General features: G+C 44.5%; 1 protein-coding gene across 4 annotated transcripts in view; it reads right to left on the minus strand.

Moving 5' to 3' along the window:
* Positions 1-459: 459 nt before the first annotated feature.
* The window catches only part of TTC21B (tetratricopeptide repeat domain 21B), a 133186-nt gene continuing 118682 nt past the window's right edge, over positions 460-14963 (minus strand). For 3 of the 4 annotated variants that reach the window (XM_006124791.5, XM_075933527.2, XM_075933528.2), the window contains 2 exons: positions 5142-5209; positions 460-2267 (listed from right to left, as the gene is read on the minus strand). In XM_006124791.5, coding sequence (XP_006124853.2) covers positions 2190-2267; positions 5142-5209 — 146 coding nt within the window. In that variant the 3' untranslated portion in view covers positions 460-2189. The remainder of the gene's footprint in view (positions 2268-5141; positions 5210-14963) is intronic. The other variant, XM_006124789.5, reaches the window with a different exon arrangement.

Genomic DNA, 14963 nt, shown 5'->3' on the forward strand with positions numbered 1-14963 from the left:
TATTTGAAGATACAATGCTATAGTATAAGATGTTATACCCAGTCACGAGAAAAGTATTCAGGACCTACTAATTAGTCAGTCTTCCTCATTTATGGGATAAAAATATTCTTATAGGATAGCCAGTACCTTTTGTACAGAGTACAACATCTTTGATTGCCATACCCAAGACTATCTCTGTATAAAATATTTATAGATTAAATGAGACAAACCATAATTTGTTACACAGGCATAACGATTAGTTTTAGAGGGACATGCTATACGAATGGATGGACATTAAAAAACAGAAGCAACGAGGAGTCCTGTGGCACCTTATAGACTAACTGAAGTGTAGGAGCATAAGCTTTCGTGGGCAAAGACCCACTTCGTCAGATGCATGTAGTGGAAATTTCCAGAGGCAGGAAATTTCCACTACATGCATCTGACGAAGTGGGTCTTTGCCCACGAAAGCTTATGCTCCTACACTTCAGTTAGTCTATAAGGTGCCAAAGGACTCCTCGTCGCTTTTGCAGATTCAGACTAACACGGCTAACCCTCTGATACTTAAAAAACAGAAGTATTTCGAAATGAAATACTTCTAGTTAGAGTATTAGTAATATTTTTCACAATTGGAAATATTGATTTTCCTACTATTTTGAAATCAATTATTTAGATATATTTAACCAAATATTACAAACAATATTCTTTGTTACTAAATACTACATTTCAATGAAAAGGTAATTTTCGTTCAAAACCCATATCTACTGCTTTTTCAGTTTAACCATATACAGTCGTTCAGTTAATGTGAATATAAAATAAAAACTCCATTTACAAATATCTCTGTAACAGTATTAAAGCAGCAATCTTAGGGTAAGTTTTAAAAGTAAATTTGCTAGAACTGAGAAAACTTAAGTAATCACTAAAGATGTTCTTTGCTCTCCATTAATTAAGGATAGTTTGTGGTCTTTAGTGATGAACAAGAACACTGACTTCCAGAAAAGGAGAGAAAATTACACTGGAGTTTAACATGCTGTGCCACAAATGACAGTACCTAAGAGGAATTGCCTTGTTCTTGTTCCATTCATTCCCTGCCTTTTCTCTGATCAGAATTTGTTATATGCTCAGGAAGGATAGGAAATTGGTCTGTTGTATTTAAAGTATTTTGACTTAAAAACCCCACATTATTTACAGTGAACAGTTTGGGATTCATGTCTTATCTTCCAAAAACATTTTAAAATTATATTTGAAACATTTTAAAAATGTATTTGAAACTTTTTGATAGTAAATAAATCATCACTAGCAGAAGACAGATGAATATTCCAGTTGTGGGTGAATCCATTTGAGAGAAGCGTACTTAATCAGTCAACTGTGGCCTTCACTGTAGCAATCTGTATTTCCAGATGTCACTTCTTCACATAGCAAAAGTAGTATTTCTTCTTGTTGTAGAACAGGACTTCAAGATTAGTTATTTGTGTACAGTTTAAAGATAGTATGTTCTAGAAGATAGCAATGGAAATCACTTGTCATCTAGTTTCTTGTCTAGTACAAAATTGTAATTCATACACACTATTTCTTCTTTAGTTTATTAAATCCCAATGTACGAAAGTCGCCTCTGCTGGAAAAAAGATAAATCCACAAGTCGGAAGAAAGAATGCCTTCTATCCTTGACGGGTAACTCTCTCTCTCTCACACACGGCTCCACAAATAATACAATCTACTTGCCCATGGCGAATAGATTTCAACCCGGAAGAGCCGGGTTCGGGTGATCTGCGCATGTGCAGAACGAGCTGCACATGTGCAGATCGCCGGACAGTGCGGCTGGTGAGCGGGGCTTGCCACGGTTCGGCGAGCCCTGTATGTACACACATACTCATATACAGGGCTTGACAAACGGTGGCAAAAGCTGCTCCCCAGCCCCACACTGCGCATGTGCAAGAGCCGCGTTGCACATGCGCGCGCTGCCGGTAAACAGGGCGTGCGGCTGAAATCGACTCGCCATGGGTGAGTAGATTCTATAGTTTGTCAAGCCCCGTATATATATATATATATATATATATATATATATATATATATAAATAAAAAAATAATGAGATCTAAATGATCTGTACAGTATTTCTAATATTTACATACTGATGTGACCTTCCTTCACTGTACTATCCAATTCATACATTTTCAAAACTGAATAAAACTTCAGAGATCCATACAAATAAAGTTCAAGTCCTTAAAGATGCACGGGCCTTGTCAAGTATTTCCTTTCTGATTTTTGGGTAGTTTGGGTGTGCTTTTAGGACCTGTTAAAGACAAACACAGTTTAAAACCAGTTATAAAGCAGCCTAAAATGTACTGTCATCAGTTATTTCAGTCATCATTTTGAGCTTCATTTTAAATTTTCTGATAGTCTGTAGCACCTTAATTTTGTTTATAAATACATATGATATTTTATAATAGCAGATCTACAAAAGTAATAAATAGCTGTATCAAACACAATCTTGTCCCTTCCACCCATCATATGGACTTTTGGGAAAACTTCAAGGAGAAACTAAACAGCAACTCCAGCTAGCAGGAGCACCTGCAGAAGCAACCAAACACAGACCACTGGACATTCAGAGAACTTTCTAGTTTTCACTGGATTTTCTTTGCTCTGTGCTGATTGGCTATTTGTGCCAGCCCCCTCTCTCTGCTTTCTAATGGGATGTGTCTGCTCTGGAGCTGGAAGGTGTAATTTCCAGTTTGAGGAAACATCTGTATTAATGCACAATATGGCAGCACAGGCAAGCCACTCAAGTATGTGCCTAGACTAGAGCAGTGTTTCTCAATCAATCCCTTGGGGTACTCGAGAGAAGTCTGGGGGGGTACGTCAACACAACTGAAATTTGGAAAAAACTGAATTTTTATTAAGTTTTACAGTGCTTTATTATTTTTGCACTTTTTACACCCAAAAATGTCATCATCCACCCGGCTACGATTAAGTTGTTTAAACAAATGTGTTGCAATGGTAGAAAAAATTGTGTGTGTCTGAAAACTGTAGGTACTGGGGGTACTTACCATATTTTTTAAAGGGGTACTTTATAAAAAATGGTTGAGAAACACTGGACTAGAGTGTTGGACAGGATTGTTATTAGGGCACCTAGCCCATCCCACCGCTCTAACACACTCCATATCTCTCCTTCACTCCACCGCAGCCCCTTCCCCTCTTCTCTGCTGCACTGTCCCCCTCACATCCTTGTCCTTAATATCTCCTCCCTTTACTTTTCTTTCCATTTAGCTCATCCCTTCCTAAGTATCTGCCCCTACCCAAAACAAAACAAAAAGCTTTAACATGAGCTTTGCTGACACTGTTCACTTGGCTTCTCCGCTATATTCCTTTCTTCAGTCCTGTGGATCTTGACAGCTTAACTCCTTGGGGCATGGACTGTCTGCTAATCAATTCAGTGCATAGTAGAGTAAGACCCGATTTTTGTTTGATGCTTAGGCAGGACCATTAGTAAAAACAGATTGATTAGAAAGGTAGTTTTTGACTGAACTAATATTCAAATGTACTTTTTTCCCTCATAATATCCAATCTCATTTATTTCACTCCTTAGTTAGGATGTTTGAGTCAGCAACAATAAACTGTTAATAGAACTGTTAATAAATGTTAATTTACACCAGATTTCAAAAGGCTGTTGTGGTCATATACAATTTATTTTACAGAGACAGTACTGTAAGTCACTCTTCTAACTAGTCTTTCATATGGCATTAACATTGGAATTCTGCTCTCAAATTTTAAGAAGTTACATTTCTATATGGTTTACCAAGTTGCAACCACAGGGCACTTGAGGATATTTTTACTTTGCTCTGATATACCATGTGAAACAGCTACTCTCTCACTTAGGGTACGTCTACACTGAAGCGTTTTTCCAGAATAATGGCTATTGTTCCGGAAAAACAATACTTGCATCCACATTGCAATTGCATTCTTTCAACAAAAAGTCAAAAGAATGGAGGAGTTTTTCCAATGGGAGTAAACTTCTTTCTACAAGGAAGAACGCCTTTTCTGAAAAAGTGATCGTCGCTTGGCCGGCCCTCACGCTGCAGTCCGTGCATCTGGATGCCCCATGAAGTAGTCCCGGAGCACCCCCAGCTCCTGTTCACAGGCTCTGGGGAGGCCACATACTTGTCTGAGCTGGGGGAAGGTGGGGGCGGGATGTCCTCCCACTGCTGGAAGCAGGCTGGGGACAAGGGTGCCCGCACACAGACTGAGGAGTGCCTCACAAGGGCATGCCTGCCCGCTTGAGGCACCACCTGCTTCCGGGGACAGCGCTGCCAAGTGCTGGTGTGTGTGCGGCCCCCATGGAAGGCCAGGCTGCTCCAGGCCACTCTCCCACCCATGGGATCCCAGTGTGGCTGGACACTTCCCATGTCTGCTTTTACCGGGGGCGGGGAGAGGAGGAGGAGGGGGAGAACATGGTCCCCTCAGCACCTCTGGGCCACTGTTAGGGAGGGTCTGCTGTCCAGGCCACATATGGCCTTGTTCCTGGGACATCACCATCCTGTGCCCCAAGGACTGTTGCTCTCAGCTCACAGAGGAGGGCAAGGCCTCAAGGATACTTTCTGCAGGGATGACTGACCACCTCTCCCTCTTTATTCTTCATAATCAGACCAACCATGATTAAGGGGCGATCACCAGCAGGCGAGCCAGCCGCCTGACACTGAAGATGCCGCAGGTGCCAGAGGGTCCATGAGGACCTCATGAGGGGACACATGGCTGTCCTCTGGGACATGCAGCAGACCCTGGCCCAGAAGGTCTGGGATGACGCCCAATGGCAGACCTAAATGTGGACCGAGCTAGTGCAGAAAGGCTGTAACGTGTGTGCCACCATCCAGGAGATGATGGCATACCCAGCTCCTGTCCCTGCTGCCTCCCCCAGCCACGCCTGATGCCGCTCCAGCTCCCCCTCCTGCTTATCCCCCTGTTGTCTCCTACCCCTGAAGTCGCTGAGGTCCCTGGATTTGAGGTGGAACTTCTAGCCTGAATATCTACCAAAATTATGAGACTGAACATATTTCTATAGCTAAATGCTACATAATTTGTAATTTCTGAATCTGAAAAATACAGAAGTAACTCAATGTCTAAAAGAAAGCTATTGTAGAGCACACAGTTAAAATATGAATTAAAAGTTTACCTTATGACAAATATCAATTGCTTCAACGTATCTCTTTGCTTTCAAGTAATTAAATGCCAGCTTGTATCCTGTAAGCAGTACAAATTCCTGTGACATATTATGCTTAAAATTAAATTAAGACTAAAACATGACATTCAAATTGTGAATATCCCAATGGTCAAGTTTACTTAAAAGAAAAAAGTTGGAATAACTGTTTGCTAAGTTGTCTCCAAAACACCCCTCTGAAACAGATAACTCTAAAATGAGTTTTGAAGGCATTTTAAAATTAAATAACTTATCACCAGCTATATTTATAAACAGAAAAGAAAATTTACATTCTAAAATATAAAGTGATAACCCCTAAGTCATCACATCATCCTTCTTGACTTTTCACACTGGGCTAGGAGTCACTACTTTGAAACCACCCTTTTGATAGCTTAGTTATATTAGTAAGGACGCAAAACTTTTTAAAAAAATCCATAATAAGAACAGAAAACTTGTTTAGCAGATTATTTTCTTGGTGGAACTCACTTTTCCCACAGTCAACATCTTTGGGCTGTGCCCCTTGCAGGAAACATTAGATGTAGTTAACATTTGTCTCTGGGGTTATGTCTACACTTCAGGGTTTTTGTGCAAAAACAGCTGAGCATCCACACCTCAAGCGTGTTTTTGTGCAAGAAAATCTACAGTCAATCGACAGAACAGAGGGCTTTTTGCAGAGTAGGTATCCCTCCCTCTATGAGGCATAACACTCCTTTTTGCACAAGAGTTCTTGCACAAAAAGGTGCGTGTGGACATTCCACAGGGGTTTCTTGTGCAAAAAGCACCTATCACAAAAAGCACAGGTGCTCTGATAGCCATTCTGCGACTGGCTATCAGAACTTTCTTGCACAAGAGTGTCCATGTAGTATGGACACTCTCTTGGTTTTTGAGGTGTGGACACGCTTTTGTGCAAGAACTCTTCTATCAAAGGCTTCTTGCGAAAAACCGTGCAGTGTGGACAAAGCCTGGGGCACAAGGATTTGGCCACACCCCTTCAGTCCTCACTTCTCTTTACTATTGCTATAGAATTTGAGGTGTTCTACAGTTCTTCAGAATATTTCTCCACAGATAAAGCATCTGTCTTTTGCCTACCCCATTTTGTCAGGTATAACATGACAGCTGGGGAAGGGGGAAGGAATACAAGGCCAATAGAAAGGAACTAAAGGGTCTGACCTTGTTGAATATATCTATCTATCTATCTCCAGGGCTCGACAAACCACTGTTTCTACAGCCAGTCGCTCCATGCGCCCTATTCACCGGCGCTGTGTGCATGCGCAGTGCTAGTCTGGTGCATGCACAGTGCGGGGCTGGCGAGTAGCTCTCACCGCAGTTTGTCGAGCCGTGTGTGTGTGTGAAAATTCTTGTTACCTAAAGAAAAGAAGAACGGGGAATGTTCTGCATACTGCTGCCACAAGAAAATGTTGAAAACAGTGCTTGCATTGCTTAAGACAGGAAAGCTGAAATGCTGTTCTATCTCTGAAAGCAGAGAAGCTACTAAAAGGACACAAGGAATAGCAAAGATCCATAATGACATGGGGACTAGTCTGATATTTTCAGGAAAAGAGGCATAGCCCAAATATCTCCATTTGGGGTTGAGGGCAGAACCCAGAAGTAAAGTCTATGGTAAATAATTTCCAAGAGAGCCATAAGGAAGTCTGTAGATCTGAACATTCTCTGTAAAGCTACCCTACATAAGCAAATGGATAAAAGCTGACCAATGTGTACAAGTTCTATAGGGGGTTTGTGTACACTGCACCGTTATTTTGCGGATAGCTTATTCCCAAATCTGTAAATCTCATTCTACAAGAAATAACGCCTATTCCGAAATAGCTATTTCAAAATAAGGCGTGTGTAGATGCTCCACTGTTGCTATTCCAAAATGGCCCCTCACCAGGGCCATTCTAAGTTATTCCTCTCCAGTGCCTCCTGGGCTTCTAAACTGAGAGAGCACGTCTACATTAGGGAAGCCTGCTTCAGACTAATTTTGAAGCTTTCCTGCAGTGTAGATGTGCTTTTTCAAAATAAGCTATTAGAGTATTTCTTCCGGAATAGTTTATTTTGAAATAAGCATGCACTGTAGACATGCCCTATGTCAGCTGAAGTTTCTACCACTTTTTTTAGTATTAATTCTACTGCCCGAGTATTCTAAACTTGGTATTTGTGTACATAATGAGAAATAGAAGCATATACCAATATTTTCAATTGGCCATGATTCAATTGTATACAAGGTCATATCTATTTTAGGCTTTTTTAAGACGCCGCGGTATGGTATCTAGATGCCAAATGACTTCATAAGTTTGCATGTTTGCTCCACCCATGATCCCAAAATATTTCAAGAAAATTCAAGGGCAAATTCTATGCTGACCTCAATGAAATCAACACTTCATTCGGGTCTTTGTCTATTGACGTAGCTTCTTCAAAATGTGATTATTTGAGCTGAAACTTTATGCCACCATCCAGGCCAGCCCCTCACAACCTGGAACCCGTAGATTTTATTCTCCGTTCCATATTTTCTCTTCCTAGGAAAAGATCTTCAAGGAGCTTTGGCGAACGACGGTTACCATTTGAATAAACTAAAAAAAACCCAACAAATAGTCTTGCAGCACCTTAGAAACTAGCAAATAAATTAAATGGTATCATGAGCTTTCATGAAAGTTCATGATACCATCTACTTTTTTTTTTTTTAGTTTCTAAGGTGCTGCAAGACTGTTGGGGTTTTTTTTTAGGTTTATTCTATTATAGACTAACATGGCTAGCCTTCTGAAACTTTTGGTTACCATTTGATCATTCTTGTTTATTGCTAGTATGAAAAATGAACATTTTGGTAATCTCATTATCTTCAGAGAAATATGTTCCCAACTTCCAATCTGACTTCTTTTTCTATTTGGTTTCTTTTTTAATCTTTAGGACCTTTAACAGCTTTTCTTGGTGCACTGTGACCTCCCCTATTTTCTGTAGCCAAGCACATACAGGGGTACCAGGAATTATTTTAGATAACCTGCCTAAAATATGGTTACTCATCTTTGTAACCATTGTTTTTTCAGATATGTTTCTCATATCTATTCCAATTGGATGCATGCACTCTGGATCCATGGTTGCCAGAAAATATTTATCCTATCTGCTATCCTTTGGGTCAGCAGTGGAGCCCCATGGAGTTGTGCCGGTGACCTTGCTGACTCAATAGCCGCTTAGTTCCTTCTTGCCAGATACTTCGACAGTACTGGAGGTTAGTGGGTATGGAATAGATATAAGCAACACAACTCAAAGTATAACCAGTACAAAAGTGAGTAACCATTTTTTCTTTTGAGTGTTTGCTCATATATATTCCAACAGAGGTGATTCACAATCTAGGAGTGAGAGGTCAGTGTCAGAGCATGATTGACTCAAGGAATGCAGAACCAAAGGCCACTTCCTGTCTAGACTGTTGCACGATGGCATAGTGCAATATGAAGGCACGTACTGAGGATCATGTCACGGCTCTGCAGATTTCCTGGTGGGGCACCAGAGACAGGAAAGCTGCTGAAGAAGCGTGTGCTCACAGAGTGCGCTGTAAGATGCGGTGGGGGGACCTTAACCAGATCTAACACATGCAGATACACACTGATCCAAGATGAGATGTGGTGCAAAGAGACAGGTAATCCCTTTACACTATCTGCCACCGTCACAAATAGCTGTGAGTACTTGTGAAAAGGCTTGGTCCGGTCGATGTAGAAAGAAGTGAGGTCTCTGCTCCCACGAGTGCTGGTGAACACAGAGAAAAATTAACTGTCCATTGTGGAAATTGGAGTGCAGTTTTGGAAGGAAGGCCAAGAGAGGGTGAAGCTGAACCTTGTGCTTGTGGAAGACAGTACATGGGGGTTCCAATTTCAGGGAGTGAAACTCCGATACCCCCTGAGCAGAGGTAATTGCAACCTGAAAGGCCACCTTCCAGAAAAGGTAAAGCAGAGAGCACATGTCCAGAGGTTCAAAGGGAAGATCCATGAGTGCTGAGAGGACCAAGTTATCCAGGCAGGGACAGGATACTGAGCCAGCATATGAAGTCTATAACCTTGAGGAAGTGCCCAATGAGGGAGCTCAAGAATACAGAGCAGCCAGCCTCTCTATGATGGAAAGCCAAGATGGCCATTACGTGTACCTTCAACCATGAAATCACTAAGCCTTGCTGCTTCAGGGACATCAGGTACTCCAACACCTTAGGCTCAGATGCGGATAGAGGGTTTAGTCTGCACTACAGGCACCAACACGAAAAATTGCTTCGACCTGGCAAAGTAAGTGAACCTAGTAAAGGGCTTCCTGCTGCTAAGAAGGACCTGCTGAACTTGATCTGATCAGGACACAAAGCCTCCACACCATTCTGTGGAAAGAGTAATGGTCTGGGTGACAAAGATGCCTATGGTCTGCTATGATTCACACAGATTTTATTGATTTATGTATTATTATCATTAACGGGGTAAGAATGAATAAGAATAAGTGTGGATGTGATATGATTATGGAGTGGACAGAAGAGGCCGAAGGCAAAGAGGCAAAACATCAGGAGACCCGATTGCACCAAGTGACTATGGGACAAACAGGAAAAAAAACAAGACTAAGGAGAATGACAGTTTGTGTGATACCCAAAGGAAAGTCTTATTCAGCAGTTTCAGAGGAAAGTTTTACACAACAGTTTCTTAGTGAATCAACAACAGAGCTGCTGATTAGAAGTGTATGAGGGTCCTTCGCGCTGGGGCATCAGTGGAGACTAATCATCAGAGAAGCTGAGGCAGCACGTGCACCACCGGATCTCCAGCCTCTTCCAGCTACTATCAGGGTTGGCCATGTGATAAGTACACTTGTGTGAGTATGCTTGAACAGGGGAATAGAATATATCGCAATTACATATAAGCGATCTTAACATTTTTGTCTGTTGATATATACGAATAAAACTAATATAAGAATACTACTCTCGTGCCCTCAATCCTTCAGCTCTCCTCTATAAGATCCCTGCCCAAAGAGGGGATCACCTACCCACAGAGAGGCAGATTTGTAACAGGTCCTGTATAATGAAGTCCGGGAGCAGAGAAAGTGGAATCAGCAGCTCTACTGACAGCTTCAAGGGAAAGGAGTACCAGTGCTGATGAGCCCATGCCGGCGCTATCAGGATAACATTTGCCCTGTCTCTATGGAGCTTGAGGAGTACCTTGTGGACCAATGGGAACAAGGGAAATGTATATAGGAGGCTGGTATGCCACAGTATCAGAAAGACAACCGCTACCGACCAGGGCTGAGGTTCTGCAATGAGCAGAGGCAAGGGCACTGTCAACATAGCAAAGAGGTTGAGTTGGGGAAACTCGCACTTTCAGAAAATGGTTTAAATAACATCTGGTGGACCTGATGGACCATTTGTGGGCAAAAAAACAGTGGCAGAAGCTATCCATCAACAAATTCTGGGTCCCCAGAAGTTATAAAGCTCCCAGGTGAATAGAATGGGCTATGCACAATTCTCACAAACGAAGGGCTACTTGGCAGAGGGAGATGACCTGATGCTACCCTGTTTGTTGATGTAGTATATGGTGGTTGTATTGTCTGTCAGGACTGCCACACACTAACCCCGAAGATGTGGCAGGAAGGTGAAATTTGCAAACATTGAGGTGATTTGTCTGCTGCTCCCATCAACTATGGGGTGAAGTCTCAGAAGTGAGCCCCCAACCCAAAGCAGATGCATATGTGGTAAGAGAGAGCAATGATTGTAGGACAGAAAATGATACACCGACGATCTCCGAATGGGGATCCAACCCGAAATGGAAGGCAAGGATCACATGAGGAGTCACTATGACCACAATGTCCAAATTGTCGCACCATGACCACCATGTCCAAGACTGGAGTGGACAGAGGCGGAACCTGGCACATGGAACTACGTATATACATGCCACCATTTGGGCCATGAGTCTGAGACACATCCAGGTTATGGTCATTGGGAAGTTGGTGAGCAACCACAAAAACTGGGTCAGCGCTTTGACCTGATGCTCTGGCAGAAATGCCTGGGCCGCAGTGGCATCGACCGCCACCCCTATGAATTCAATATGTTGCACAGGCACGAGGATTGACTTGTTGGAATGAGGACCAGGCCCAGTCCATGCAGAGCATCCCGAGTGAAGGTGATATGAACCTCTACCTGCTGACTGAAGTGGCCTCATAAGAGCCAGTCAGCCAGGTAAGGGTAGACTTAAAGACCATGCCACCTGAGGAAGGTTGCTACAAATAGCATACATTTGGTGAATACCTGAGATGCTGCTGAAAGTCCAAAGGGGAGGGCAGTAAACTGAAAGTGGTGGTTGCCACTTTCAGAGGCAGCTCCTGTGAGTTGGTTTTATCGCTGTATTGAAGGAAGCATCCTTAAATTGAGGGTGGCATACTAATCTCCAGGATCTAGGAAGGGGATAATGGAGCCCAGTGAGACCATATGAAACTTGTGAGTGACTATAAATGTGTCGAGCTCTCTGAGGTCCAGGATGGGCCAGAGACCCTCCTTTTGCTTTGGGAACAAGGAAGTATCAGAAATAAAAATCCCTGCCCCTGAAGTCCACCTGCACCTCCTCTGCCATCCCAAGATCAAGGAGTTTGTGCACCTCCTGGAGAAGGAGATACTCGTGCAAGGGTTCCAGAAGAGGGACAGAAGGGTACGGAATGGGTTGGAGTAACCCATTTCCACTGTCCAGAGACCCAGTGGTCGGATGTGATGGTGGCTCAGACCCAGCAGAAGGAGAAAGTCAGTCCTGGAAGGGAAGAGGATCTAATGCAGTCAGTACTCTGTCCTCGGCTGTACCTTCAAAAGGCATGCTTAGACCTCAAAGAAGGTTTTGATTGACCCTGATTGTTACTGGATCATTGTTAGGATAGCTTAAGTCACTGGTACCTAGACCACCTTCATGAAAAGACAGCCTGGGGTAAGGAAAACAGCTTTGTGAGGACTGTGGGTTGGTGGTCTTACACTCCATCAAGGGGATGTGCATGCCCAAGGACTTCATAGTATTGTGAGAGTCCTTGAGATTATGATAAGAATTAGTCTTCTCAGCAGAGTCTTATGGCATTGCAGTGGAGATCCTGCAGGGTTTGCTGGATCTCAGGGGGAAGGCTCAATGGCTGGAGCCAGGTGACCCAGCACATGACTATGCCCAATGAGATGACTCACCCCACTGAGTCCCCAGCATCCAGAGAGGCCTGAAGATAGGTGCAGGAGACTGCCTTGCTGTCCTGGATCAATGAGGTTAACTCATCCGGAGAGTTCTGGGGTAACAAGTCCCTGAATTTAATCAATCAGGGTATGTCCACACTACCCCCCTAATTCGAACTAGGGTGGTTAATGTAGTCATACGAACTTGCAAATGAAGCCCGGGATTTGAATTTCCCGGGCTTCATTTGCATGTTGCCGGGTGCCGCCATTTTTAAATGTCCGCTAGTGCGGACTCCGTGCCCGCGGCTACACGCGGCACGAACTAGATAGGCTTCCTAGTCCCAACTATCTAGTTCGTGCTGCGTGTAGCCGCGGGCACGGAGTCCGCACTAGCGGACATTTAAAAATGGCAGCGCCCGGCAACATGCAAATGAAGCCCGGGAAATTCAAATCCCGGGCTTCATTTGCAAGTTCGTATGACTACATTAACCACCCTAGTTCGAACTAGGGGGATAGTGTAGACATACCCTCAAAGTCCCAGGAGTTATAACAATAATGATTTAGGATAGCCTGCTGATTCACTATCTGCAGTTTAGTGTCCTTCAACATAGCCTCTGGGGCCTGGTGACCTTGGTGCGCTTTTTTGTTTATCTCCTCCAGAGAACAAGATGGAGAGTGGGTAAATAAGTATTCAAACTTATTTGAATGGAACAAAGTACTTTCTCTCAATTCCCTTTGCAATTGGTGGGATAGAGCAAGGGTTTACCATAAAGTCTTGGCTGTGGACAGGATGGTCACTGGGGCCTGGCTCGGACTCGGTAGGGATGGGGACTTACCAGCGTAAATTTGTCCAAATTCACTGAGCATTCCATTGGAATAGAGGCTGGTGAACCTGAGCTAGAAGGCCAAAGCAGTGCTGAGCCCATTGCCACCAAGGAGGTAGTTTGTGCTGAGTTTAGTTTCCCTTGAGGCTAAAAGCGATGATGGGAAGACCGCTCAGGGACTGACACTGTATACTGCACCTAGAGCAGGGGTGGGCAAGAGGCTGCCAGTGGGCTGGATGCGGCCCACCAAACCACTGGATCCAGCTTGCAGCCACCTCGCCAGTACCCTTAGGCAGAGAACAGCTCACACTTAAAGCCAGCTGTTCTCCGTTTTGGATGGCTGGGAAGGGAGGAAGGACACTTCTCATGCTGTTCCTGCCCCCCAGCAAAATTTCTTAGCTCCCATTGTCCAGTCTCTCGGTTTCCGGCCAGTAGGAGCTAAGAATTTTGGCTAGGCACTGGGGTAGTGTAGGAAGCCTTCTCCCTTACTCCTCGACCCCCTCCCACACTCCCTCTCATGCCCAGAGTGGAGTCTGCAGCAGTCAGTCTGCCTAAGGTTGCAGCTGGTAAGTGCCTCCCAGCCAGAGCCTGCCTCTGGCACTCCACCCCTCTCTTCCCCAACTGTCTGCCCCCCCCCACCCACATATCCAAACCCTCTGCCCTCTCCTGCACCCATACCTCCTCCCAGATCTGGCACCCCAATCTCCTGCCCCAGATCACAATACCCTCCTACCCTAGGTCACATTCCAAAATCCTGCATCCCAGTCCCCTGCCCTAGGTCACAACTGCCTCCTTCACCCAAACTCCCTCCCAGACTCCATTCTCCCTCCTGCACCCCAATCCCTTACCCCAAGCTACCTTCTGAAGCCAACCTCCATCACAGACCCCGAATTCCTCCATTAATATCCTGGAAGAGTGCGGCCCTCAACCACTCTCCAAAATCTTGGAGTGGCCCTGTAGCAGGAGTCCCCACTTAAGCCCCTTGGTCTGGTACACCGGCTGGTCCACAAATCAGTCAACAAGCCTTCTGGTGCAGTCACTGGTGCTTTTATTGTAAGTTCCCACCACCTTCTATTTACAAAGTTTACAGTCCAGACAGCCAGCTCCTCTCTCTCTACCTGTGAGCACACTGAGCCACACCCTGGCTCCTTAATCCTTCCTCCTCCCTCTGGCTTCCTTCCTTATAGCCCTCCTTCTGAGAGACCCAAAGCTGCTTGTGATAGCCTTGCAGGCCTGGGCTTGCTTAGCTGTTTCCCCTTAGCCAGGTTACCATAGCAAAGCTCTGGCTTAGCCAGCAGTCTGTCACGGGCCCCCATCAGAAATTACTGTCCACCCTTGACCTAGAGGCTGCACAATGCTGAAGTGTTGATCTGCACCGGAACTGATTTTGAGAATGGCGTCGGGAAGAGGACCAGCAAAGAGCAGGTGCCCAGACCAGTGCCAAGACGCCCCACCCCTGCAGCATAAAGTGGTAAGAGGCTGGGAGATGCACATTCCAGGGAACTTCCACACTCCAGAGATCAGTGCTGATGGGTCGATATGGCGAACTGTGGATGGTAAGGGAATGGCTGGAGTGATGAGACACCTCGAACCTGACAATCTACTCGGCACAGAGGGTCTTGAATGGGAACTCTTTGAGAGGGCTAGCTGTGACATCGATGCCACAAGTGAGCCAGATGCCACGAGTCAGACCGATGGTGCTCATCTGAGCAGTACCAAGACCCTGAGCAATACTGGGACTGTCATGGTAGGCTTCCCCTATGAAATGTGGTGGGGAGCAGGAGCCCTTTACCAGTTTCTGTTAACCGATAACCAATAGGGATGTTA

This window comes from Pelodiscus sinensis, chromosome 7 (genome assembly GCF_052426305.1).
Source record: "Pelodiscus sinensis isolate ZL-2025 chromosome 7, ASM5242630v1, whole genome shotgun sequence".
NCBI lineage: Eukaryota > Metazoa > Chordata > Testudines > Trionychidae > Pelodiscus > Pelodiscus sinensis.